At 48.6% G+C, this 23,963-nt stretch overlaps 1 protein-coding gene across 3 annotated transcripts in view; it reads right to left on the bottom strand.

Moving 5' to 3' along the window:
* PAK5 (p21 (RAC1) activated kinase 5) overlaps window positions 1–23,963 on the bottom strand; it is an 82,438-nt gene that overhangs the window by 6,840 nt on the left and 51,635 nt on the right. For all 3 annotated transcript variants that reach the window (XM_082757575.1, XM_082757576.1, XM_082757577.1), the window contains 4 exons: window positions 11,821–12,618; window positions 6,248–6,739; window positions 2,938–3,071; window positions 775–901 (listed from right to left, as the gene is read on the bottom strand). In XM_082757575.1, coding sequence (XP_082613701.1) covers window positions 775–901; window positions 2,938–3,071; window positions 6,248–6,739; window positions 11,821–12,618 — 1,551 coding nt within the window. The remainder of the gene's footprint in view (window positions 1–774; window positions 902–2,937; window positions 3,072–6,247; window positions 6,740–11,820; window positions 12,619–23,963) is intronic.

Genomic DNA, 23,963 nt, shown 5'->3' with positions numbered 1-23,963 from the left:
AGCCGAAGGCTTTACCTTCTGCACCAGAAGATCTAGGTTTGCTTCCAGAGCGCCTGGGTGCTCCTGGGCTCAGTCCAACTGCTCCCTAAGCCTTGACTTAGACACGTGCGTAGCTCCACGAGAGCAACCCTGCAAACCCTGCCGACAGGACTCTCTGGCCATGACTGCCTTCGTTTTCAAATGAATTATTATAATGTGGCCACAAGGTGAGACACAAACTAGTGCAGAAATTAGGGTCTTACATGTTACGGTGATTTCACTTCCTTTAACACAAGGCTTGGGGTGCCCTAAGTTTTAGGTGCCTCAGGTTTTATGGCTGTGTGCCCACAAGTACCACGGCTCAGACCCACCCTGTTCCTTGTAAGGAAACAGGAATTTCTTTGGGACTGAACAGTGATGAGGTATTTTAGTATTTTTTTTGCATGCAAACTTTATTTTGCTGATTAAGCAGGTCACGTGCATCGTTTTCTCTCCTTCCCTCCTCACTCATTCACACCACAAAGACCGATTCCCTGGTAGCAGCAGCCACCCAAGTAAATGAAAGCATGGGAAGGGTACTGTCACCAGGCTCCTACACACACCTCTGGTACAAGCTGCTCTCCCAGGGGGGTGTTTCAGCAGTAACGTGTAACATTTGCTTATGGGCTGAAGACAGACTCTTGAAATTAGGGTCACTTTGACAAGCCACACATGCAGCTGTTTCATGACAGCCCCCACCAACCTGTTCCCCTTGCATGCCAGCGAGAGGCAGCAGGGGAAATGCTGGATGCTCACCCGCCCGTCGCTTGTGAGAAGGATGGAGTCGCTCTTGATGTCACGGTGGATGACGCCTTGGTTGTGCAGGTAGGACAGGGCTCTCAGGACAGACAGGCAGACGGTCGCTATCTGCTCCTCGTTCATCCTGAAACACCAAGGTGGAAAAATGCGCTGAGCATCAATGAAGAGAGCAAGGAGGGGACCTCCTTGTGAGTGAGAGGCACCAAGTTCCCGTCCACACCAGTACTGGACAGCCAGCAGCCCTGCTAGGCAACAGCTCTGGAGCGACCCCTCCAGCCCTGCTTCTGTTGAAGAAGGGAGATGCTGTGTAAGGAACAGCTCTGCGACAAGGTCTGGGGAAGTCTCCCTCTAGCATTAAAAAAAAAAAAACAGAGTATTTTATGCGATAAAGCGTGTTACAGTGAGCCTGTTTCCCTCTGGGAAATAATGGAAATGCCTTATTTACAGTAACCTTACTGCTGCCAAGGAAGATAAATCAGTACTGGGATGGAATCAGGCACAGAATAAATACGAGAAATGCTCTAATTGTGCAGGCAAAACAGCAGGCCCTGGGTGTAACTTTATGAGCATTTCCTTTGCCTTTACAACTATTAGAAAAAATTGAGGATATTTCAGCAGAAAAATATACAGTGAGAGAATTATTGGGTCATTTCTGTGCTTTTCTAGAGAAGCCACCTGCTGCAGCACGGCAGCCGCGGATGGGACAGGCTGCGTGCTGCGGCCCTGCTGCCCTGCTGGCAATCCCCAGTGGCTCTGCTACCCCCGCAGAAGCTTTAAAGCATTTCTGCCTTAACTTGGTGATGCTATTTGCAATATTTCAGCAACACGTTTAAGAGAAGGTCACGCAATGTAAAAAAGAAAAGAAAAAAAAAACACAGAACATTAAGGAATGACTATTCTGAGTCAAAAAATAGATGACAGCTCTTAAGAAGCAGTGTCCTGGGAACAGCTGTTTGCTGTTAAACTCCTGTCAGAAAATATCTCGGATAGAGCTTTTAATGTTTTGGGGAGCGGTGGTTAACAACTGACTTGCAATATTGTGATTTATTTTAGCATGTCAGCTAAGGCAACATGTAAAAATAAAATACCTAAATAAAATAAAACTTTATTTATTTTTTTTTGGCTAAGAGTAACACTAAACCATGAGGGAAGCCATTTTCATGTCTGATTTACTACTCTTTGCTGCTACTCTTTGCTTTTCTTCTTGCTCGCTTAAATGCTCTCCCACTGGATTGGTGTGGAAATATTTATTTTCTTTATTCCAAAGGAAGAATTAAACACAGTATTCCTCTTTCCGAGCCCATTTTATTCTGCTTATCAGGAAAAAGGTGAGTGAAGAGCAGATGTAAGGTGGGTTGCAAAATCTAATGGCTCTACTCAGAAGAGGAACTGGAAGAGAGAAGAGGCACTGGTCGGTGCACTACAGCTTTTGGACTGACGAACTGCTTTACAATATTAACTGAAACATGGGGACCAGCTCTACAGTAAGCACAAACACTGTGATATAAAAATAATTTTCACATTATGTCTCAGGCTCAGCTTGCAGTTAACATTTCTGACAGCATAGTTATGTGGGTTATGAGTATCAAGAGAAATCACCCCTACAACTGACACAGTTATGACAGCAAAGACAACAATACAGATCACCGTAAGGGGAAAAGAAGTGCTTTTTTTTTGACATTTGGGGAGCTAACGGATAAAAGTCATCTCTCCTAAATTAACACTGAAAGCTCCAGCAAATCCCTGTCTACCAGCAAGCCCTTCCAGACATTTCTTTCCCTTCTATTTAAAAAAACACCTGTACTGACAGAAATTCATCTGCAGTGGCTTCCTTATGCTGGTAAAGTGAGCGTGCTGCAGTGTGTGTACGTATGTATATAGGCACCCGCACACGTGCAGGTATAGCTGTATGTGTAGCTCTCTCTATAGCTGTATGTCTCTCTAGACACACACATATATAGCCATGTAAGCACATCCATGTATATATTTATATATCTCTTTTGCATGCATGCGTATTTTATGCACGTTTTGCATGTTTGTATAGATGTGTGATGCGTGTGCATCTATATAAACAGACACATACAGCCACACAAAACCCCCTCCAGGGGGCCAGGGGACACCCCCTCTGCTCTCCTCAGCGTGAGGCGAGCACCAACCCACCTGGTGTGAGTCACTATGTCTGTCAAAGCGCCGCCCTCCAGAAACTCCATCACAACCCACAGCTCATCGCCAACAAGGTAACTGTTGTACATGTCAACCACGTTTTCATGATGGTAATCTCTCATGATTACAACCTGTGAGGAAGAGAAAGGGGGTGTGTGAATTGCTACAAGCACTCTCTGACCTTCTTTTTCGCTGTACTTTTCTCTCTGTGCTTAGTAAAGGCTCTGCTATGAATCACAGCCTCACTCATCCTTGTGCCAACGCATAAACAAAATCAATCTATTTACATAAAATAACAGTCATCGTAAATGCATTAGGAAAAAGGAAGAATCTTTAGTTGCTAAATTATAAGTGGTAAATAATTGTGTTTTATGCCATACTGCAGGGACAGGACTGTTTACTTCAGTGCCTTCTTACTGCCAGGCGCTTTCAGTACAACACAGATGATTTTTTTGACCCAATCAATTGCTCAGCCCATCAAAGTCTTCTTCATCACGAAGTAAACGCCACTTTGCACAGAATCTTAACAGAAAGCTGATAATATAGGGGCAATTATAAGGCATTAAAGGGCTCTGAGTCCCCTGGGCTGCTGACCACACCATGGGCAATGAAATGGGGAGAGCAGCACAGGAGCTGTGGGGTTAGGGAGCAGACTGCCGATAGGCATTATAGCTCGAGTGACTGGGAGGGACCAAGATTAGCTCCACTCTGCTCCTGGGTGCTCCCAAATGTTGCCTTAATTGTGCATTTTGCTATTATATATGTTAAAATGAAGAACTATAAGGATGTAGTTTCTCATTCCTCACTTCAGTCTAGCTTGTCTGGATACGCAATAGCATCTTCACTTAAATCCAAATAATTTAATAGTGCGGAAAGGATGATGGCTAAGAAGGGGCGTGCAGTTATGCTTTTAAAACACTCTGTGGTTATAAATCGTAATGGCAAGTGCTGGAATAATTAGTGTCTTGAGTCATGGTGTATAGGTGAATCTGCTACACAGGTGCTCTGCACGCCTGCTCCTCATACCAGCTGGGTGCAGGACGTCCCCCAGCTCAGGCTGCAACACCGGACCTCAGTGCCTCCAGCCCTTGGTTAGGGAGGACGCGGTCATGCACAACCCCTTCAAGTCAGCAGGAATTTCTCTCCCTGTGAAATCTGCTAGATTTGTTTGCCTCCATGGTCAATTGTGTTTCTAATGCACTTACTGTTTTGACTTCCAGTGCTTTGAACTCCTGAAGTTTTAAAACAAAAAGCTGTAGGAGAGCTGGGAATTTGGGACAAGACCTTGTCCAGAGGTGCAGCCCTGAGAAGCGCTGGGTTCTTGTGTAAAGCATGGGACAAAACTAACAAAACTCAAGGAGAATAAGCTTAATTGAATGATTACAGTTTCATTTTACAACTAACACAAAACAGATGCTGGGCCAAGCTTTACTTTAGAGCTGTGAGCACGACAGGTAGGAGCGGAGGCGCAGGATGCCTCAGCAGATCCCTGTGAGCCTGAGCACCACGTCTAGGAGTGAACGTACAGGACTGGGACTACAGGAACAGCAGCTCAGGCAAGGTGGGGACAACAGCCACACGATAGTGAGGGGTGCCAGAAAGGGGAACGGGACAGAAAAGAACAGCAAGGGAAGGCTTTGATTGCCCCTGTGTAGATGGAGGGAGGCATGCTGGAAAGAAATTTTCAGATGAGGCGAGTGAGTGGAGCGTGTCAGGGAAGCAGCCTGGCCCCGCACAGCATGTACAACCTGCTGCAAGATGTTACCACTCATGAGATGCTCTGTTAGAGCTACGCAGAGCAATTCAGCGCAGTCTTCCAGCAGAGGCAAAATAAAGCCAAAATACCCAGCATGGTCATGGACTGCAGAAAGGAGAACTGTGTAGAAATGAGCAAGGTTTATTGAAAAACTCCAAGGAAGCAACAATCGGGCCATGGCTTGGATGTCTGGCACCCTCTCCGCCATCAGGGAGCCCAAATTTTCCCTCTGTAGGGCTGTGTTTGATGCAGCAGAGGGTCTGTCTCTGGCCAAATGGCAGTAGAGGAGGTTTCGGGAGGGACTGGCACAATGCACAGTGACAAGTGCACCCAGGAGGACAGTGCTGACCTCAAGTCCTAAAGGAAATGGAGTACAAATTGGCTGAGCTGCCACCACTGTGACTAACCCATTGCTTGTAAGCACCCAAAGCGCAGGAAGTGGTGAGTGTCACCCCTGGGCTCAAGGGGACCCTGGGGAGACCGAAACAACCACAGGTTGATCCAGCTTCTGTGCTCGGCAAGCTACTGGAAATAGTAGCTGCTATCATGTCACTAACAATCACAGTATGATATAACAGGGAACAGCATAGAAATTTGTGCCTCAAAACCCTCTTAGAGTTTTTTTACAGTGTGCAGTCCTGCTCGAGACTAGTCTGCTGGGATTTCAAGGAGGTGCCAGATCGAAAGTCTTTAAAGCAAATCTTTCAGTATTTAAAAAATGTGAAAGGAAACCAGACTTCCATGTGCTGAACGAGGAGCCTGCTACAGCTAAAATTCAGGAAACAAGAGATAGGATCAAGTGTTTCTCACAAGAGGTTTCCCTAGGGACCTGCAGTGTTTCTGGCATTGATCAGCGTATCTGTAAGTAAGTGATCTCGAAAAGAGAGGAGAATACACAGCACTGATGTCTACAGGAGGGTAAGAATTAAAAAGGAGAAACTCTTCACACTGCAGAAGGAACCCACAGCACCGAACAGACGGATGAAAAAATGGCAAAGGAAAATCAGTGTTCTTAAATTTAGAATAATGGGCATGGGAAAAACAATTCTGTGTAACCAGCAGTGGTCTCTGAACTGGCTATAACCTCTCAGGAGATGTGGGAATTAATATAGATGGTTCCATGAAAAAGGGACGGTCAGCTCTTTGCTTACTAACCCACAAGAAAGCAAAGCGTTAGGAGGGAAAGGAAGAATAAAATAAGCATGTGAATGTCCGAGTACGGTGCATATGCTTCTTAAATAGTTGGGTTAGTCTGGATCCTCCACCTCAAGGAATAAACTCTACCAGAAAACGGTGTGAAAAAGGCAACTGGGCTGTGTCTATGCAGCTGCAGGCTGCATGCACCACGTGGTAGATTTCTTAGTTGTTCCCTGTGACTTCCCACCATGTTACAGGTGTGAAGCCAGGAGGAGCCGTAGCTCATCTGAAACCGGTCTGGTTATTTTAGACACCACAGGCGAGCACAGGGCTCAGCACCTCTTTTAGGCAGACCTGAGGGCCACAGTGGGTCTTCAGTCCCCGTTTCAGGCCGCGCTACCCGGAGCAACGCACCTCATTGAAGAGCAGCTCCCTCCTCTGCTGCTTCCTGAGATCCATCTTCTTCACGGCCACCTGCTTGCCCGTGTGCTTCTCGGTGGCGATGCAGACAATCCCCGTGGAGCCCTCCCCGATCTTGATGAAGCTGTCCAGGTACTCCCGGGGGTCGCCGGGGCTGACGACCAGCTGCAGGGCGGCTCGGAACTGTTCGTGGGACACCCTGGAGGGCTGCTGGTCCGAGGAGGAGCCCCAGCTGGGCGGAGGGTAAGCACTTGACGTGATACTGGGGGAGCTGGGGTAGGAGGCGGTGGAAATATAGGGAGAGCCAGGCTGGAGGGGTGGCTGGTGATAGTGGGACGCTTTGTGGTAGACCAGGGGGTACTGGTAGCTGCTGCTGGAGTAGCTGACTTTGCTTTGACTTTGAGGTAGCTTTGCTGGGCCCCGTGGGTAGGTGTCCGACCCGGAGAGCGGCGGGCTGACTACCAGCTGCGCTCGGTCGTAATCCACCTGCAACACAAAAGCAGAAGGTGAAGGTGGGTGCAGAGACGGGTTTCCAGCCAGCCCTCACCGCTCGGCTCGTGCTCAGCACCCCAGACGTGCTCAGCGGGGTGCCAGCACAGCATGCTCCTGCATGGACCCGTTCTTGTCCAATGGACACCGCTGGTACCCATTTTTATGGCCAGGTACCCATTTGCAGACATCCTAATCTTTGTTTAATGACAGCATAGGCTCCAAAAAAAAATGTATTTGCTCTGTATTTGCAGTTCCTTGCAGGTTCTCTGGGCCATTTTCTCCAATAATCCACCCCAATCACAACTAGAAACCCTTTTGCAAATTCAAATTCGAGAGCAAATGCAGCCCCCATCCTGTTTCAGTTTTCTCTTTCCCCTTTTTATCCCCATTCAGCTTTAAAGAGCAGGGTCTTTAAGGGTTTTTAAGAGCTGCAGACCACAAAGCAAACAGCAAAGCAGCACCAAACTCAAGGTGTGGGGTAAATCCCGGGGAGTTCCCATTCGGCGAGCACGCGACCTGCTTGAGATGAGAGCTGGGAGCCACCCGGTGGAGTTTACAGAGGGACCTCCTCCGAGCGAGCCATGACGAGGAGACTAATTCAATTTACCATTTCTTAAATCATTTTCTGAAGTGACACGCTCCTTAACTGCGGTGTCACGAAACTGCTAATTTTCATCTGAAATCAGAGAGAATCGCGAGGAGATGATCCCGGAGGGAGGCCTTTGTCCCTTGCAGGTTCCTTTCTTTTATTCTCCCAAGCTTTTCTAAGCTTCTCACACTGCAAGCAGATGAATACTGCACCTTCACAAACAAAACACCTCGTCTCCATCCAAACAGACAAAAGGACGTAAGACAAAAAAATGCATCCGAAACAAGAACATGGTTTTCCTTTCCCCCAGAAAACAGCATCTCCACACTGATGATATAACGTATGTGACTCCTGACGACACATGGAGCATCGAGGGGCGGGGGGGTGGTCAGACACAGGCTGGCGATGTAGCACAATTACAAGTAATTACGGCGATGAATTCATTTAATCAATCAATTTGGGTGGCGGCGCGCAGGGGGTGGACAGAGCAGCGGAGCCGGCGCAGCTCCCGGGGCCTGCTCCTGCTGCTGGCTGCCAGCCAGGAGCCCCTGATCCGTGTTAGTTAAACGCACATTAATCTGAATTTGGCAGTGTAATCAAGGACCCAACTGAACTGTGAAATTGAATTCTGCGGTGGAACATCGTTTGACCGTTTTATGCTACGACTGCAAAAAAAAAAAAAAAAAAAAAAAAGGGGAAAAGAAAAAAAAAAAAAAATCTGCCGCAGCATCCATTTATCACCGCGCCCCGCTGCGCAGCGAGGAGGAGTTTCCAGCCTGGGTGCGGGGAGAGTGCTCGCCTCTTCCTCGTGCCTCTTCCTCAGCGGGAAGGGGGAGGCCTCGGCACCGGGGCTGCCCTCTAGGTTCCCTCCTGCCGCAGCCACAGCTCCCAGCCACACGGCCGGGAGGCTGCACTGGTGTGACAGCACGTGCAGGTGGTTCGGGGCATCCTCGCGCTTCCTCCGTCACGCGGAGAGCTGTGGATAGAAGGGGGTCAGGGCACCACGAACTGCACGCAGGGCATTGCGGCCGCCAAGCTGATTAACACCGAGAATTGCTCCGGTGCTTCAGGGCAGGGAGGGGAGCTTGGGTTACCCCATCCGTCCTGTAGATCTCCGTACACAGAGCCACCTGAATTAGCGATTAGACTGTAAAAAAACCTATTTTTAAAATTCAGAAGGGGAAAGCCCAGTCTAGAAATTCAAGCTAGATAAATCCGTACCAAGGAACTGAGCATGCCCTGCGCTGACATAGTAAAAGGCAAACTCCGGGGCCGAGCGGTCTTTCTCCAAATTATCGAAAGCTTTGTGAAGTTAGCATTTGATAACCAGCTTGCAGCACAAGGTAAACCCAGGCAATACCTGAATGCCAAGCAATCCTACAAAAAAACAGGAGCACGAGTGACCAACTCAGCCCCACCTCTCCTCCCGGGCTGTATCCGTATGCAGTTCTTCGCATCAGGGCAAACCTGACCACCCTTATTCCACTAATAATTCCATTCTGCTACTGCACACAATTACCTGCTGAAAGGAAAGCCTTTAAATACTACAAAGGAGAGAAAAAAGCAGCCCTGCTCTCCTGCACCAGCAGGTCAAGGGGGCAGATGAGGCTGTGACACGCCATCCATCACAGCTCCGCAGCGCACGGCGATGCCCTGCTGCTCCGCGCGGGTCACTTGGCTGCCTCGCAGCACCACCCAGCTCCCTGCAGCAGGCAATTTTTGCTGCTAAAGGTGGAAATAATGCCGTGTGCAAACTCAGGGTAGCTCCCAGGCTGATGACAGCAGCCCCCATCCTGGGTGATCTGCAGTCGCTGAAAGCGCGAGTGCTGGCACAATGGGCTGCGGTGGTGACGGCAGCCACAGCACTGAAGCCAGAGCCAGCTCCTTCCCCGGGGGCAGGCAGCCCCTGGCGAGACGGGGTTGCCTGTCGGTAAATGGAAAATAAGATTTCACTTGGATTAGGTTTCGGCTTGCTGGAATGAAAGGTGTGGAAGGGACGGACTGTAAATCACATGGAGGTAGCAAGGGAAAAGGCTCGTCTCTACCGAGCTGCCGCTGGAAATCTTGGAGACTCCCTGTTCCACGCATGGCGGTGCTTGTGGGAAGCTCCTGACACATGAATGGAAAAATCGAGAAAAAAGGAGAGGGCTCCTGGTTCTGCCTCCACTGGGCTGGAAACATCCTGCTGGTGCAGAGTGCCTGCAAAACACAGCAGGGCAAGAGCAGCGCTGAGCTGTGGCCAGGTGAGAGCGAGACCTCTGCCCTGGTGCGGCGCGATGGGGCAAAGACAGGGAGAGCAGGAACCACGGCCCCTGGCAGGAGGGACACGAAAGGGTCACGGGGAACCACTGCAAAAAAAGTGATGGCAAAGGAGCTTCAAAGTAACAGGGTGCAGTTCAAAAGGGCCTGGGTTGAAGTGGAGGGTGGAGGAGAAACCTGCACTACAGGCTGCCCAGAAATAGGAGGAGACCTTCGTGCAGTACGCAGACTTGGTGGGATGGGTTTGGGATTGTGGCAGTACTGAGGTGACTCCCTTTTGTTCAATGCGTTTTGAAGCCACACAGCTGTGCCTGCAGACTTTTTCAGCGCTTATGTCTTTTTCCCCTTTTAATTCTTCTTTAAAGCCAATCTCATTTGTACAATATCTGATCTGAGCCCTGATTCTCATTTCGTAAACCCATTTAATGAACCATTATCTTACTAATGCCTCCTCGAAAAGAAGCCTCCTCAACAATCAGCCGAGGCACGGAGCTGCCGTTCGCTCCCCGGAGCTGCGGATGTGTTTGGGGACTGAAACTGCTGCATCTAGCAGTGAATCATCCAGTTTCACTGTACCGAGCCCGTAGGAGTGTTTTTGGTGCTCTAAGGGGAGAAACAGCTCACAATGAATCTTGTGAATCTTTTTTTTTTTTCCCAGAACTCGTGCTTTAACTCCTCACCCCTGCACACAGGTAACTGCACACCCGCAGCCCTCTCACCACAGCCCAAGCCCAGAAAACGCGCAGGAGGAGATGTGGTCACTTTTCTCCTCCCCCCCCCCATAATTTACCCTCAAACTCAAAAGGCCAGATTTGTGCTTTGATGAAATCTGGGAAAAAAAAAAAAGAAAAAAAAAAGCATTGTTTCATTTTTTCATTTCACCACAGGGCGCTGATGAGAACTTCGGACATTACAAAGTAGACAAAGCCTGAGTGCATGCCTCTGGTATGAGGCTATGGGACGACTTCTTGGGCTGAAGCTGCCAGGACCAGGTTCTCAGCGCTGACAGCCCAGACAAAAACGTGCTGTGCACATCAGCACGGAGCAGCAGAAGGGATGGTGGCGCTTGACAACTGCCAACCCCAGCACATCTGGCACGTGCCGGCACACCAGGGCCACTCCAGCCCTGGGAAACGCACTCTCATCTCGGTGCCTGTTGCTAAGGGAACCTGGTAATGCTCAGTGTGATCTGCACTGAAAAAAAAGGAAACCCCCTCTTGTGGAACAGTGGATGTCATCTAATAAGGCACCTGTCATCTGGTAAGGCTTTTCCATCTAATAACCAAGCGGGTCATCATCGGAGCGAGGTGCCTGGACGGGTGAGCAAAGAGCTATTCCCTCAGCTGGACAAACCAGCCAGCTATGGGAAGTCCCGTGGGGTGGCCTCGTGGATGATATTCCTTGTGTGCCTCGGAGGAGGCTGAGCAGGCCACAGCATCTCTAGAGGAGCTGCTGGTAGGTAGCACATCTGAGCTGCTCTTTTGCACCCTGAGCCTGTTTCTTTTTTCATCGTTGTTTCCTACAACTGTGTTGGGTGAGAGAAGAGACTGTGATTTTATTTCGCTGCTTCAAAATGAAGCAGAGAGGGGTAAGCCCCTGCTCTCATTAGCAGCAGAGTGTTAATAAACCCTGTAATGCACCCAGAAACCTGTCAGCCTTGTGGCTGTGGGGGCTGGCACTGCTGGGTGAGCCGCAGGCAGCTCCTCTGCCTCACAAACGTGCTGGGCTTGTGGCTGTGCTCCCTCAGCAGAGCAGGAACGCTTTTCTCAGTGGCACAGAGATGTCAGCAGTAACAATTTAAATGCAAAAAAGAGTCTGAAACTCAAACCAGACTGATTTTTCAGCTCCTGCCAAGATCTGCGTTGGCACATGAACTCCTGGTGCTACCAGAACTGCCGCAGAACTTGGGACTTTCGGAAGTCCCAGGTAAAACCCATGGAAGTTGGGCACTTCCAAACTGCTCTTTGAGTAACTTTGGAAGAGCAGGATCTGAAACCACTGGTCCATGATGTCTGCTTTCAGATACCCAAGGGAAGTGGGTGAGTTTTCACACCCACCACACACACCATGGCTGCACAGCTCCTGGGGATGCCACCAGCCGCATTTGGCACTTTGTGCCCAAGCCCAGCTCCTTGCCCTCAATATTCTGCACATGCCCAAATTTTTGCATTCCCGTTTTGGAATTTCCCTGTCCTGGTAGCACTGTCACCAGGGCCCTTAACGTTACCTTGGGGATGCCTGCTGCAGTTTCGGACAAGCGGGGGTAGGTGTACGAGCTGTAGGAGTGTCCTTGCTGGTGTGCTTTAAACGCGCTTGCTCCATAGGGCATGGCTGGCTCCTGCAGACCAGAGCCCGACCTGGACCTCTGCCTCATCGCTGGCTGAGGGCTCGCCGGGTCCACGTAGGATGATTTCGGCCTCTTGTCGTAGTCGTCCTTGCCTGGGCTATGCCCCCAGTCGCCATCGCCATACTCCAGCCTCTCCTTGGGGCACTCGCTCTGCACCGATGCTCGGGACAGGGTGTAAGGGAAGGGGTCTCTGTAGTCCAGCGAGGATCCGCTGGGAATCCTCTGGTACTCCAGCTTTAGGCCTCCGTATTCGAGCGGTTTGGGTTTTGCCTCCACCTGCGCCTGGTAGTCTGGGAGGAACCTGGAGAGGTCTGACTTCAGGGGCGTCACTTCTGAATAATAGATGTCCCTGGAAGTCACCTTCATCATGTGCCCGTTCTGCTTGGTGGCATAGCCCCCTTTGTAGTACCTGTCCAACTCTTCCCCGTACAGAGTCTTGTCTCTGTACTTTTCCACGCCATAGTCTGTTGTCGTGTCTGACTCGCTGGAGTACTGGGAATACGTGAGGTACCCGTTCTCCTCCTGGTGCCTCGGCACGTGGTTGGCATTGCCCTGGTGGTGGGTGGGAGGGCTTTCCTTCCGCAGGGAGTTGGATCGTGTCACGGAGATGTTGTCAAACTCTTCCAGCAGGCCGTTGATGGAAGTATCCTTCCGAGGCTTATTTCCTCGAACGATAGTCTGGGAATAAAAAATTGCTTTGATTAAATGACTTTCATTTAGTACCTGACCAACGAAACAACAGAAAAGTCCGCGATTCACCCAGAAATACACGTAGTGATGTCACATTCTCCAGTCACATACTTCACCATAAACCATTGCCAGAAAAAAAAATACTTACAATAGGACATGCAGAAATGCAGAAACAAAAGGGTCAAAGTCAGTGTCCACCATAAGCTGAGAGTTACCGTACAACTCCAAGACACTCTTAAAAAAGCTCAATTTAAGAGGTGGGTGTTCAGCAGCGAACAGCAGAGACACAAAACTTGTGTTTTAAAAACTTGGTGTGACGAAATTTGCTGTTATCCAGTTGTCCGCATCAAGGCAAGCTGGAAGGCTGAGTCTGATTTGCCAAGTATGGATAAGCTAAAAAATATCATTCAGTGTTAACTTCTACATATTTAGCTAACTGCTGGAGTGGAAAGTAGCATAGTGAACACGTCTTTTTTTTTTTTTACATTCCTGTGTGCCAGAATTACCACCAGGGATTGCTTCTTCATCGACTTAGAGACACATGGGGAGGACGGAAAAATAATACTTACCTATGCCTCCTCCCAATGCACGCGGAAATCCCTGTGCAGGACCATGGCTTTGGGACATCCACATGATGCATGCCATGGGGTGCTGGCCTTGGTTGTGTCTTGATACTGCAAACCGCCCCCTGCCCCCTGCCCAGCACTTCTCAGCTCGGACCGAAGCAGCCGTCTTCCTGTTGGGCTGGGAAGCGAGCAGTGCTCGGCTGCAGCCCTCCCTCAAGAAAGCCCGACTATTTTTAGCTAGCACCATCTGAAGACCGTAAGCAGCGATCGCATCCATTTTTCAGCAGCTGACTCCCATCGAGTGCTGCGTCATGTTTATAAACACTCTGCGAGAATGAGATGTACAGATTAAGGGCCGGGGCCATAAATCAGCATGGTTCTAGTGAAAACAGATTTGCTTATCTGATTCGCTTTGGCTAAATATCGAAGGTTGTATCTCCCTTAACTCGCCTGGTTTTTAAGCAGAGTCCCTGTGGCCGTTCATCCCCAGGAGGTGTCCCCCTGTGAGCTGCAGCCTGCCCGTGCTGCCCGTGCTGTGCTGGACGCCGAGCGTGGTGCCCAGCCTGGCCACTGCCCCGCCAGCACTGTGACACTGGCAGAGACGGTGTTAGCAGAAATACGTCCCTGTAAAACCTGACCCAAAGCTGGGGGAGCAGCACCGAAGGGCTAAAACAAAGAAATGTCTGTGAAAGGTGGCTGTGCAGGACCGGGGTCTACAAGGAAATGTTTCCATGCAAAGCAGGCTGATGACATGTGATGACCAGGGGCAGGGGCAGAGGGCCGTGGGGAAGGGCTCAGCAGAAAAAGGATGGTAATTGCTTTAATCGGGTCAAAGCTCACAGTGAGATACTCCGGAGAGGTGGCTGTGTTGATGGCCAGAAAGGCAAACACAGTCCGAGTCGTATCTTTTCATCACACTGCATTTAGCTGACGTGGAAGGCTTTGATTTTCAGCCAGCAGACTTACCCCTGTAGCAGTGACTTGTTTTTTTAGAGCCCTGACTATCCCCAGCAGAGGCAGGGGAGTATGAATGGTGCTCCAAAAAGGGCATGTGCGGGCCTAGCAGTACCTCCCTCTTTGGGCAGCATCCTGCTCTTCACCTCTTTGCTCATTTTCCGCCCAGGAGAGGTTCGCAATGCAATCAGAAGACGTGACAGGGCAAATTTTGTCTTTTGTGGTGTCTGCCTCTCTTCCCCACACCTCTTTAAGCCCTGCTTTGCCCCGTCTCCATGAAATTAACAGCAACATACTTCTATTGTTCAGAAAAAGACAGCTGAGAAAAGCCGGGCTATGAGCAAAGCAGTGCTGACCTCCCATTGATCCCTCCTCTGATTTATGCCCGTAATTACTTGCCTGATTTGCTATTTTGAAGCTGGCGATACTGAAACAATGGGACAGAAAAAAAAAATCAGGAGCAGCAAATAGATCACTCCTTTCGCCTCCGAAGCCATTCAGCGAGACAAGAGGAATTGGTTTTGTTAGGCTACAGCCGCTTTGGCAGGATGAATGCGCGATCATTCATATTTAATTATCACGTAATAAAACAGCACACTCAACAATGAAATGCTTATAATTGAAAACAAGATTGAAATACCCAACTGCCACCTTGCTTCCCCGGTGTAAATCCATGCCAAGGAGTAAAAATGCCAATGTAATGATCTCCGTGGGACTAGCCTTCACAAAGGAGAGCCTTCCTGGAGCAACCTGCATTGTGCCTGCACAAAAGGACCTCGGAGCCAGAGGGAGCCCCTGGGAGCAGAATGGCCCCTGCAGTTATTGGAAAGGGGACTTTCCCTCCTCTCCTCCAAGCAGATGCTCTGCTGAAGCAGTTTTTTTTTTGAATTCAGATGTGTATGGGATGTGGGGGGGTGGAAGAATCACAAACAGGTATCCGAGCCCATGTCAGAAGGAATTTTAGAAGAATGAAGTTGAAGGTTTAGGTGTTGGGGAATTGATCAAAGACAGAACCCTGCAGTTTAGGGATTTTCTGCAAAATGGAAGCCACCGTTTTGATCATGAAGATATAAAAAAAAAAAAAAAAAGGAATTTTGGTTTTCTAAGAAGAGCATCTGCCACCAAATCTCCAGTCTATGAAGAAGTCTTTGTGACCTCAGTGTCACCTAGCCCTGACTGATGAAGTTAGGGAAATGAAGATTTAACCCCCCCTGTTTTCTCCCAGCGCTTTGAGAACAACCACCGAAGAACACTGACTTCCAAGAACAACGTCTGAATTTTCTGTTTGCTTCAGGCTCCTCTCCACTAGGAAATGAGAGGTGATGGGACCAGCCCCCAGGGCTGAGCTGGTTTGTGGGCACTGGCCTGGGTCCATGCTGCTGAACGCTCTCAGCCTCTGAAGCAACATCAGTGGCTTGGGGAGAAGTCTCTGCCTGGTGCTGACTGTGCCCAGGGTCGGTTGAGGAGGATGCTACCTGGTCCAAGTGAGGGGCTGGAGCAGCTGAATAGCACAGAGTATTTAATTTCAGTGCCTGATGATAATCCTTGGCGCCGCTTCATTGTATAAGCACCGCCCTTCAGTGCAAACGGAGGATAAAACGTACCTGCCCCTGAAGGGTGCTGCAAATCTTCATTAATGCCTTGGCAGTTCTGCCTGAAATCTGAAAGCACAAACCCTGCTGGTGCTAAAAACACACCACTGACGTTATTACCGTAAACTAGGGTGTAAAAGTCATTTGTTGAAAAACCAGAAAGGAAGCGTGATCTTAAGGTGATGGATGTTTTCTGCAGAACAGTCAGTGCTCTATTATTACCATTGCTATTATTATTATTGCTATTATCATCACTACGTTATTGTCGCCACCACCATCATCATCACTACGTTTATTTGCTTTAGCTTGTTTCTAAATTTAGCACTTCCCTTTTATGAAAGGAAATACACCTGGATGAGATTCCCCTACTGCTAAATCAGACAGCCTATCTGAGCTTATTTTGTTGTTGTTAGTTTTTATTAGGGAAACACCTACCACTATTGTTATCAAAAGAACTGCTGCATCCATAGGACAATTAAGGACGTGCTTCACAGAGACCCTGTGAAGTCCTCTATATTGTCAAGCATTTTTCTAACCGAGTGGAAGTTAGGATGTTTACACACAGATGTGAAACACGGTGCCTCCCTGGTGGGCAGAGTTAATTCTTCGCCATTTACTAGGCTTAAAAAACAAATTAAAGTCCCAAGGCAGGCATTATGCTATAAGACTAATAAAGGTAATTGCTCTGTAAGGAAACTCACAGAAAATCAAAAATTGGAAATAAAGGCAAAGGAGCTATTTCTACAGAATGACACTTAGGCTGGGCCATGTTAACCCCTCCTGAAGTCATTTGCTCCAGAGAAGGCGTGCTGGGGGCTCACAGCACACTGCAGCTTTCCTCTGCAGAAACAAGGCAGAGATTGACAAACTGCCATAATTATGGCCCAAATTTCCAAACCTGAAAGCCTAACGTTAGTCAGAAGTACCCAGGTTTGAAGGTGTGACTTCGGTGGATGGACAATGGGCAGCCTGAATTGCTGACACTGCTCCCTCGGGGACTCGGGAGTACGGTCAGGGCGCTGCCAGGCGCTGTGCTGCACTAGCAAGCAGGGGGAAAAGCTCCTGGGACTGAAACACAACAGCAGAAATCACAGAAGATGGAAAATACGAGCTCTAGCTTAAAAAGCAAAACCTTGAAAAAAAGCTGGAAAGAAAATCTAGCAGAAAAAGCAGGCTCTATCGAAAGGGATGTAAACACGGATTTTCCTGGTATTAATACCACAGAAATGGTGACCAGTTTTCACAATTTTAAAGGGTTTATAAACGGAAAGAGACAGTGCCTGTTTCCACATCAACAGAGAATTCTGTTTTTCCTCACCTGAATTTAGATAGAAAATGGTTGTTTTGTGTATTTATTTTTTTGTTGTTGTTGTTCTTTTTGCCCCTCGCTGCTCTTCAGATTTTTAAGCTTGGAAAATTTTTGAAGCCGCGGCAGGTAAAGCGGATGGTTAAAAGCAAGGCATCGTGTGCAGAGAGGTCGATCCGCTGAGATTTCCGAGGCCTTTGTCGGTGACTGCCGGGGATCATGTAATGGAAACCTGCACAGTACCCGGGCATGCACGACAAACAGAAATCAAACCCTACAGCAGGAGCAGCAGGTTCCACCCTGGGAAGACGGGCTCTGTTACAGTCGATACCCCGTGGTCATTAAAAGGCGTTTTCAAGGCGCTGTGCAGTTGGGGTGGTTCGATGCTACACCAGACCGAGGAGCGCTGGGGAGTTTTATGCTGCCGTCCCCCACTAAAATCAATGGGACGCAATCTCCGTGAATTCAAGCCGGCACTCTGCAGCTCTCAGCTCATTTCCAGCGCTCTCCGGACAGGTTTGGCGTGTGCTGTGGGTGCGGGTGACAGCAGACATCCTTCACGGCGCCGCCGTAGCGCTCTGTCCTGCAGTGATAAGCCATAATGGATCTGTCTGCGAGAGCCGCTGCCTTGCCTCGTTTCCAAGAGCAGATGAAAAACAGCTTCTGCGCTCAAATACGGTATTAACCTTGACAATAATGAAGCGGGTAATTAACTGTTTTGCCCTCATATGACCTTGCATTTATTGTCTTTAAAACTACTACACTTTACACAGCTGCTAAGAATATAGCAGCCTTTGTCCTTCAGGAGCTGCGGTTTCTGAAGTCAACAAGGATTTAAAGTCTCTGTAACGCACAGGGTGGGAGAAGGAAAGTCGTTTTAGGAAAATGTCACCTTATAAAGAGCCAATCTAAATTCTGGTTTTGCTTGTAGTTAGCTTATCCCCGCATTTTCATTATATGTAAAATAAAAGCACATCCTATGCATATCTGAAAATCGTTTTTTTTCTAAAGGAAAGAGGCACGTTGCACAGCTGGTAAAAGCAATGTATGTGATGGAAACGCTGGTAATTTATCTTCTTGTGTTGCAAGAAGATAAATTCTTGCAACTTCACAAGCCTTTGAAGTACTTGAAGTTGTGTTCATGATAGCACATTTTACTCCGTGGCATAAGCAAATGTGAACTGCACTACCTTGGGGAGAAAACTGATCCCCGTCATCATGTCAGACAGAAAACTCCATCTTTCCTGGGAAGTAACAGAGTTTTATAGCTGCAGCCAAGGGTACAAGAAGTGTCAAGGGCCTGCCTTTGATCTGCACTTGTGAGAGCTCAGACTTGGCAGAGCTCTAAACAGCTGGAGACCCTCCTGACTCCTGGAGACGGTTGTGAGCATGCAGCAAAAACCTCCTTTTGCCAGCAGCTGACATGAAGTGGACAGCTAAATTTGGACCCTGAGCTGCTGTCTTGAGGGGTGGCAAAAGTACAAGGGTTAGGAAACTGATGTCTTGTCCCCTACATGCTGGCCCCGGCTTTGAGTTACCTCTCCACGGAGCTGGCAGCCCCCCCCTCACCAGAGGCTGCCCCCAGGGCTCTCCCTTTTGCTGCCAGCTGCTCTCACCACCGCTGCAGGAGCCTCCTGCAGCCACACAACTATGTTGTTCTGTGAAGGGGACTATTGGGTATATTTGCTGCTTTGGATCCTGAGACGTGGCCCGGTGCCAAAAGCCACCTGCTGGCTGTAGGATGGCCACACTTCATCCTCAGTGAGAAGCAGCGATGCTGCGAGCTGGGCAGGTGAAACACCAGTGCTGCGTTTGGGCAGCTGCTTCCCGTCCTATGGGATCTGTTCCAGCTTTGACCTACAGCCTGTCCATAGAGCAGCGACCGCTCAGAGTTAGGCACAAAAACACATAACAGACAGGGAAGTACAGCGGGATGCTTCTTCCTGAAGCCTGCCCTTTCAAGGTTGGTTTACACCTGGAAGCCTCAAAGTTTATTTCATTTCTGTTATTAATTCCTTCCCAATACTATATATTTTCACCCTCTGTACATAAAAAAAAAAAAAAAAAAGAAAAGAAAAATAAAATGTGACAACAGGTTGCTGAATTTCCCTACACACCAGTACAGCACTGCCATGTCTGCCTGCAGCCCCTTTCCTCCTGGCTGTGTACTCCCACTGCGGCAGGACGAGGCGGGCCGTGGCTCATCCTTCACCTCGCCCACCGCGTTCAGGACTGCGTGAGCCCTGCTCACAGCCCTGCCCTCTCCACCCTGAGGAGCCCCAGGCTTTTCAGTCACCCCACATCCACTTCTCCAAGCCCCATGGTGTGGGACCGGGGCACCGAGACAGCTTTAAAACAGTCAGCCTGTAGAGCTGGAGCCCGTGGACCTCTCCACACCGTCACAACCTGCTGGTGGTGGCACCTCACCAGCCGGTGACACCAGGCAGGCGACACTTCCCTAGCTGCGAGGGTAGGTGCCATGTCCGTGATGTGCTGGTTTCCAGAGCTGACTCAATGCCATCGCTGGACGCCAGCCACGCTGGGACCCTTGAGACAATCCCAAGGACGCTGCAGTCACGTTCCTAAGCAAGCACGGGCATCGCCGAGAGTTTTTTGCTGCTGCCCAACAAAACCTGCACAGGAGAGAGCTGAGCTTGTTCCAACACATGGCGTAGGTGCAACAGCATCACCTCAATTACCCTGCTGCTGCCAACAGCACGGGAGAGGTACGACGCTGGGAAAATGTTGGCACGGCCACTCGCTAATTATTGGAAGGGTTGGGAACGTAGAAGTGAAATTTATTCAGCCTGGAAAATATACATTACTCAATGGAGCAAAATAAAGGTATAGCTCAAGGTTCGAGACAAGTATAATGATCTCAGCAACACCACTCGTGACAGCTGCTTGAAATTCTTCAAAAGCAAAATGATGGAAAACGATAGAAAAGCCCAACCAAAACGGCGCTGTGCAGTTTGTCAGCCCTCACAGTGGTTTTCCAAGTTAGTTGCCATAACAACAGGAGCAACATTTCATTATAATCACATTCGCTGGTAATTTGTTTGACGTGTTAAAATATAGCAACTTTAACAAAACATTCAGTTCTAAAATTCCGCTGAAATATCTACGTTCTAGTAAGTTTTCTTTTTTTTTTTTTTTATTATACAAACACGGTCATTATATGTCATTTGGATTGTTACTGGAGAATACTTAACATCAAAAATAATTACTTGGGTCTACTTATAACACACCAAATACATGAGATTTTCTATCTAGTACGGGTACCAAGAGCCATCAGACATAAAAGAAATGAGAGTGAAATGCGATTTTAAAGCTTAGTTTGAGTGAGAAACTTAGTGTTATCTACGACTTACGAGATATACAAGTGGTTCACAGGGAGAGGAGAAATTTCAGATTCTGAAAATCTCAGGATTTCTACTTCATATGGCTTCTTCTGATGATTCAAAATTTTCTTTTAACCTAACACGGAGTGAAAAAAAAAAAACAGCACAATCCAGAAGCTGAAATTCCTCAGAAACATTAATTGCAGGAATTTCAACTGCCCCCTTAAGAGCGCTGCATCTTCCTAAAGCTGATCACAGAATCACAGAATCACAGAATTTCTAGGTTGGAAGAGACCTCAAGATCATCGAGTCCAACCTCTGACCTAACGCTAACAGTCCCCACTAAACCATTTCCCTAAGCTCTACATCTAAATGTCTTTGGAAATCATTTTGGCATGATACTGTACGCAGTGGATCTGCTAAGCCAGAAAGCCATACCAAAGGCTGTAGATTTTTGATTCTGTTTTGGATAAAATCCTTTCACTGGTGCAAAACTTCTCTATTTTGTCAAATCAATGTCTTCTGGCAGGAAAAGCAAAAGGCTGCTCACTTGGAAAGCCTATGGGCAGCCCTACTGCAGAGCACCAGCAGGACCGGGTATCTCAGTTCTCCCTCCTTCAAAGCCACGTCATGTGCCAGGGGATCCGTGCCAGTTATTATTTATTTTTTTTTTTTTTCAGAGGAAGGTGCAAAGCTAATTGAGGAAGATTTCCCAAGCTGTAGTTGTGCTCTGGCATCCCACAGCTTCCCACCCAGGCTGACTTCAGAGGCAGCTAGAGGCTGTGAAACTCAGAGCAAATCTGGGAGCATTATGGCAGGAAGAAGGCGATGCTCTAGGTTAGAGAAGCCCTGTCCTCCACGAAACACAGCTCTGCTTCTGTCTTGTGACACTAAGGTAGAAGCATGCTACCAGGTCGTGACATGAACCAGGACCAAAGTTTGCCTCGTGCAGAGCTGTGCGTTCCCTGAACAGGTTTCTGTCCAGGGAAAAAAAATGACACAATTAAGGACAGTCAATAGAAAGCAATGCAGCTCTGGTGCCTCTATCAGGTACCTCAAAAACCTGGACTTGCAAACTGCTTTGTGCCTGGATTACTGAAGTGCTATGGGCGAGACGTGGGAAGGACGCTCTGTGCCACAGCTCCCTCTCCTCAGCCACGATTCAAGTGCAGGGGGCAGGAGACGAAGAGTGGGGCAGCAACACGGACCCCTCCTCACTTCTTGCTCTGGTCCTAGTCTGAGCCAACTTCCTTTGGTAGATCCCCATTTTCTTCTTTTTTTTTTTTGGTACCTCGTCAGATGCACACATTAAAGCTCAAAGTGAGGATTTTGACAGACTGACAATTTCTAAGAAGCAATTTTAACTATGTTTCGACTTCTGTTCTACCTACTGACCACACTGGTGGGGAAGGAGCCACCAAGGCACAGGGGGAGAAATCGCCCTGCACCCAGTGCTGAGTGGCCATCTGTAAAATGCCTCTGGCCCACTGCCCTAAAAGGGTGAGGAAGTTGCAGAGTACTTCATGGAAATTGGGCATTGCTGGCCCCACACACATAAAGTGTGTTTTTTTTAGCCAGACTGATGTCTCTGAGTATTATGGGCTCCTTCACCTTCTCCTGAAACCTCACTCTTTGATTTAAGAGAACACAGGATTTGCATTAGCAAAATAAAAACGTGTAATAATTTCACACAGTAATTTCACAATTTCTGCAGAGTTTTTATTTCCAAGGAAATACCCATTTCCCTTCCCAGGGCTGGCTATCACTAAATGGGAAGGGTAGCAGCAGGAGTGCCCCAGGTGGGACTAGCCCTCATGGTGTGATTTTTACCTGACAACATGGCTATGCAGCACGGTGTTCCTCTGCACAGAAATCCGCGTTCGGTCAAATTTACAAAGCAAGCGAGAGGGAAGACTTGAAGAGCTTCCTGAGCTCATGTTTTATGTATTCGCTCTTTTAAATGAGAAGTGCAAACCAAACACCTTCTCTGCAGGAACAAACCACAGGAGGTTTCAGCAGATCGTCCGCAGCAGTGGAAGGTGCAGGCCTGGTGCCCGGGACACCACTGCAGCCTCATTTACAAGGAGCTGCTGAAACATTGCTCGGGGAATCCTGATATGATTCAACTTGATGTGCTGGGCTGCCCAGCAGCAGATCAGCCCTGCCGTGCGCAGTGAGTTGCCTATATATCCTGCTACTAAAAAGTGCTGCTGCACATGGAGGCATCTTCTCTGGAAGTTTGTGCTGTGCTCTGGGAATTATTAAATGCAAATTAGGACACAGATAGCAATTACTGTTTTGTTCAGACTACAAAACTGTAAAATTCACTAAAATTCGTAATCTCTTGCTATTCTTTTAACTGTGTGTTCCTGAGTGCTAATTAGAGCCTGCTGGATCTGATCTTTGCAATTAAAAAGTAGAAGCCCTCACCCTACATGAATCTCTTTTGTTCACTTCTCTCTCCCCAAAGATCTGTATCTGAAATGCCTTTATGTTTTTTTTTCTGGCCTACACAGCTCATCCCACGGCAATGACACTTGCACAGAAAAGGTGTGTAAAGGTCTCTGCGGGTAAGTCAGTGTTCCTCTCCCCTAATACCAGGGCTCATCGGCCTTAATTGGGTCCAGCCTGATGGGGGAAGACAAGACAGAAAGAGCAGCAGAGTGGCTTCAAATTCCTAGAGAGCCACAAAGCCCAGATCTAATCACTGCAGAGCAGGAGATAGATAAAAACACATCTACACCTGCAGCTTTGGCTTCACGGGTAAGGCAGCTGCTTGGCAGCATTATCTGTCTCCTGATCCTACTTCTCTTGAGGGCACTCCTTAGGATGTATTTAGTGAGACTTTGACCAGCGTGGTTTCTGCTCTGGACTACGATGAACCAAATTTGAATTTATTAGTAGGTCCAGGGACGGAGACGTGCAGAATGTGTGGTTACTGCGTGATCACTGGCACGGCACGTTTACACAGAAACCGAAGCAGCAAACGCTGTGCTAGGGCCGATGTGAACTGCTAGTGCTGCCTGGCCATTTGGCACGGAAATCCCTTCCACAGCCTGGTGCAACGCAGGACACAGCACACGCCTTGAACAAATGCCATCAGGTGCCCGGGAAGATTTCCCACTGCTTCTGCCTGAGCTCGCTGACACGAAGGGAGGCCAATTTCTAGAAGTTCCTTGCTGCCACCTGGCGTTTCCCACTGATGGCCACCACGAGAAGAGACAGCATCACAACACCTAAGGCATGTCAGCGGCACCTCGGGAGGTTCAGCCAGCCCGAAGAAACCCCATGGGGATTGTACTCCATCAGCTCCCTTGGCTCAGTTGAGCAGGGGCTTGCTGGGCTATTTGACGGATGCTTGGTAAAACACGTTCATCCTTTCCATGTGTTTTCTGGAGAAAACACTGTTTGCACGTTACCTTTTAATCTTTTGCACCTTGCTCTGGGACAGTAGCCAGAAGCACCCTACAAGCACAGCAGCCACCCCAAAGCACCCCATTACCTGCCTGACCCTTCGGCCTGAGCCCCGCTTCTGTCCCCAGAGATCCTGTGGGTCAGTGCACACAAAGTTTTG

Source organism: Aythya marila (genome assembly GCF_965140915.1).
Source record: "Aythya marila genome assembly, chromosome: 3".
NCBI classification, from domain to species: domain Eukaryota; kingdom Metazoa; phylum Chordata; class Aves; order Anseriformes; family Anatidae; genus Aythya; species Aythya marila.
This window is presented reverse-complemented; position numbering and strand designations above follow the sequence as displayed.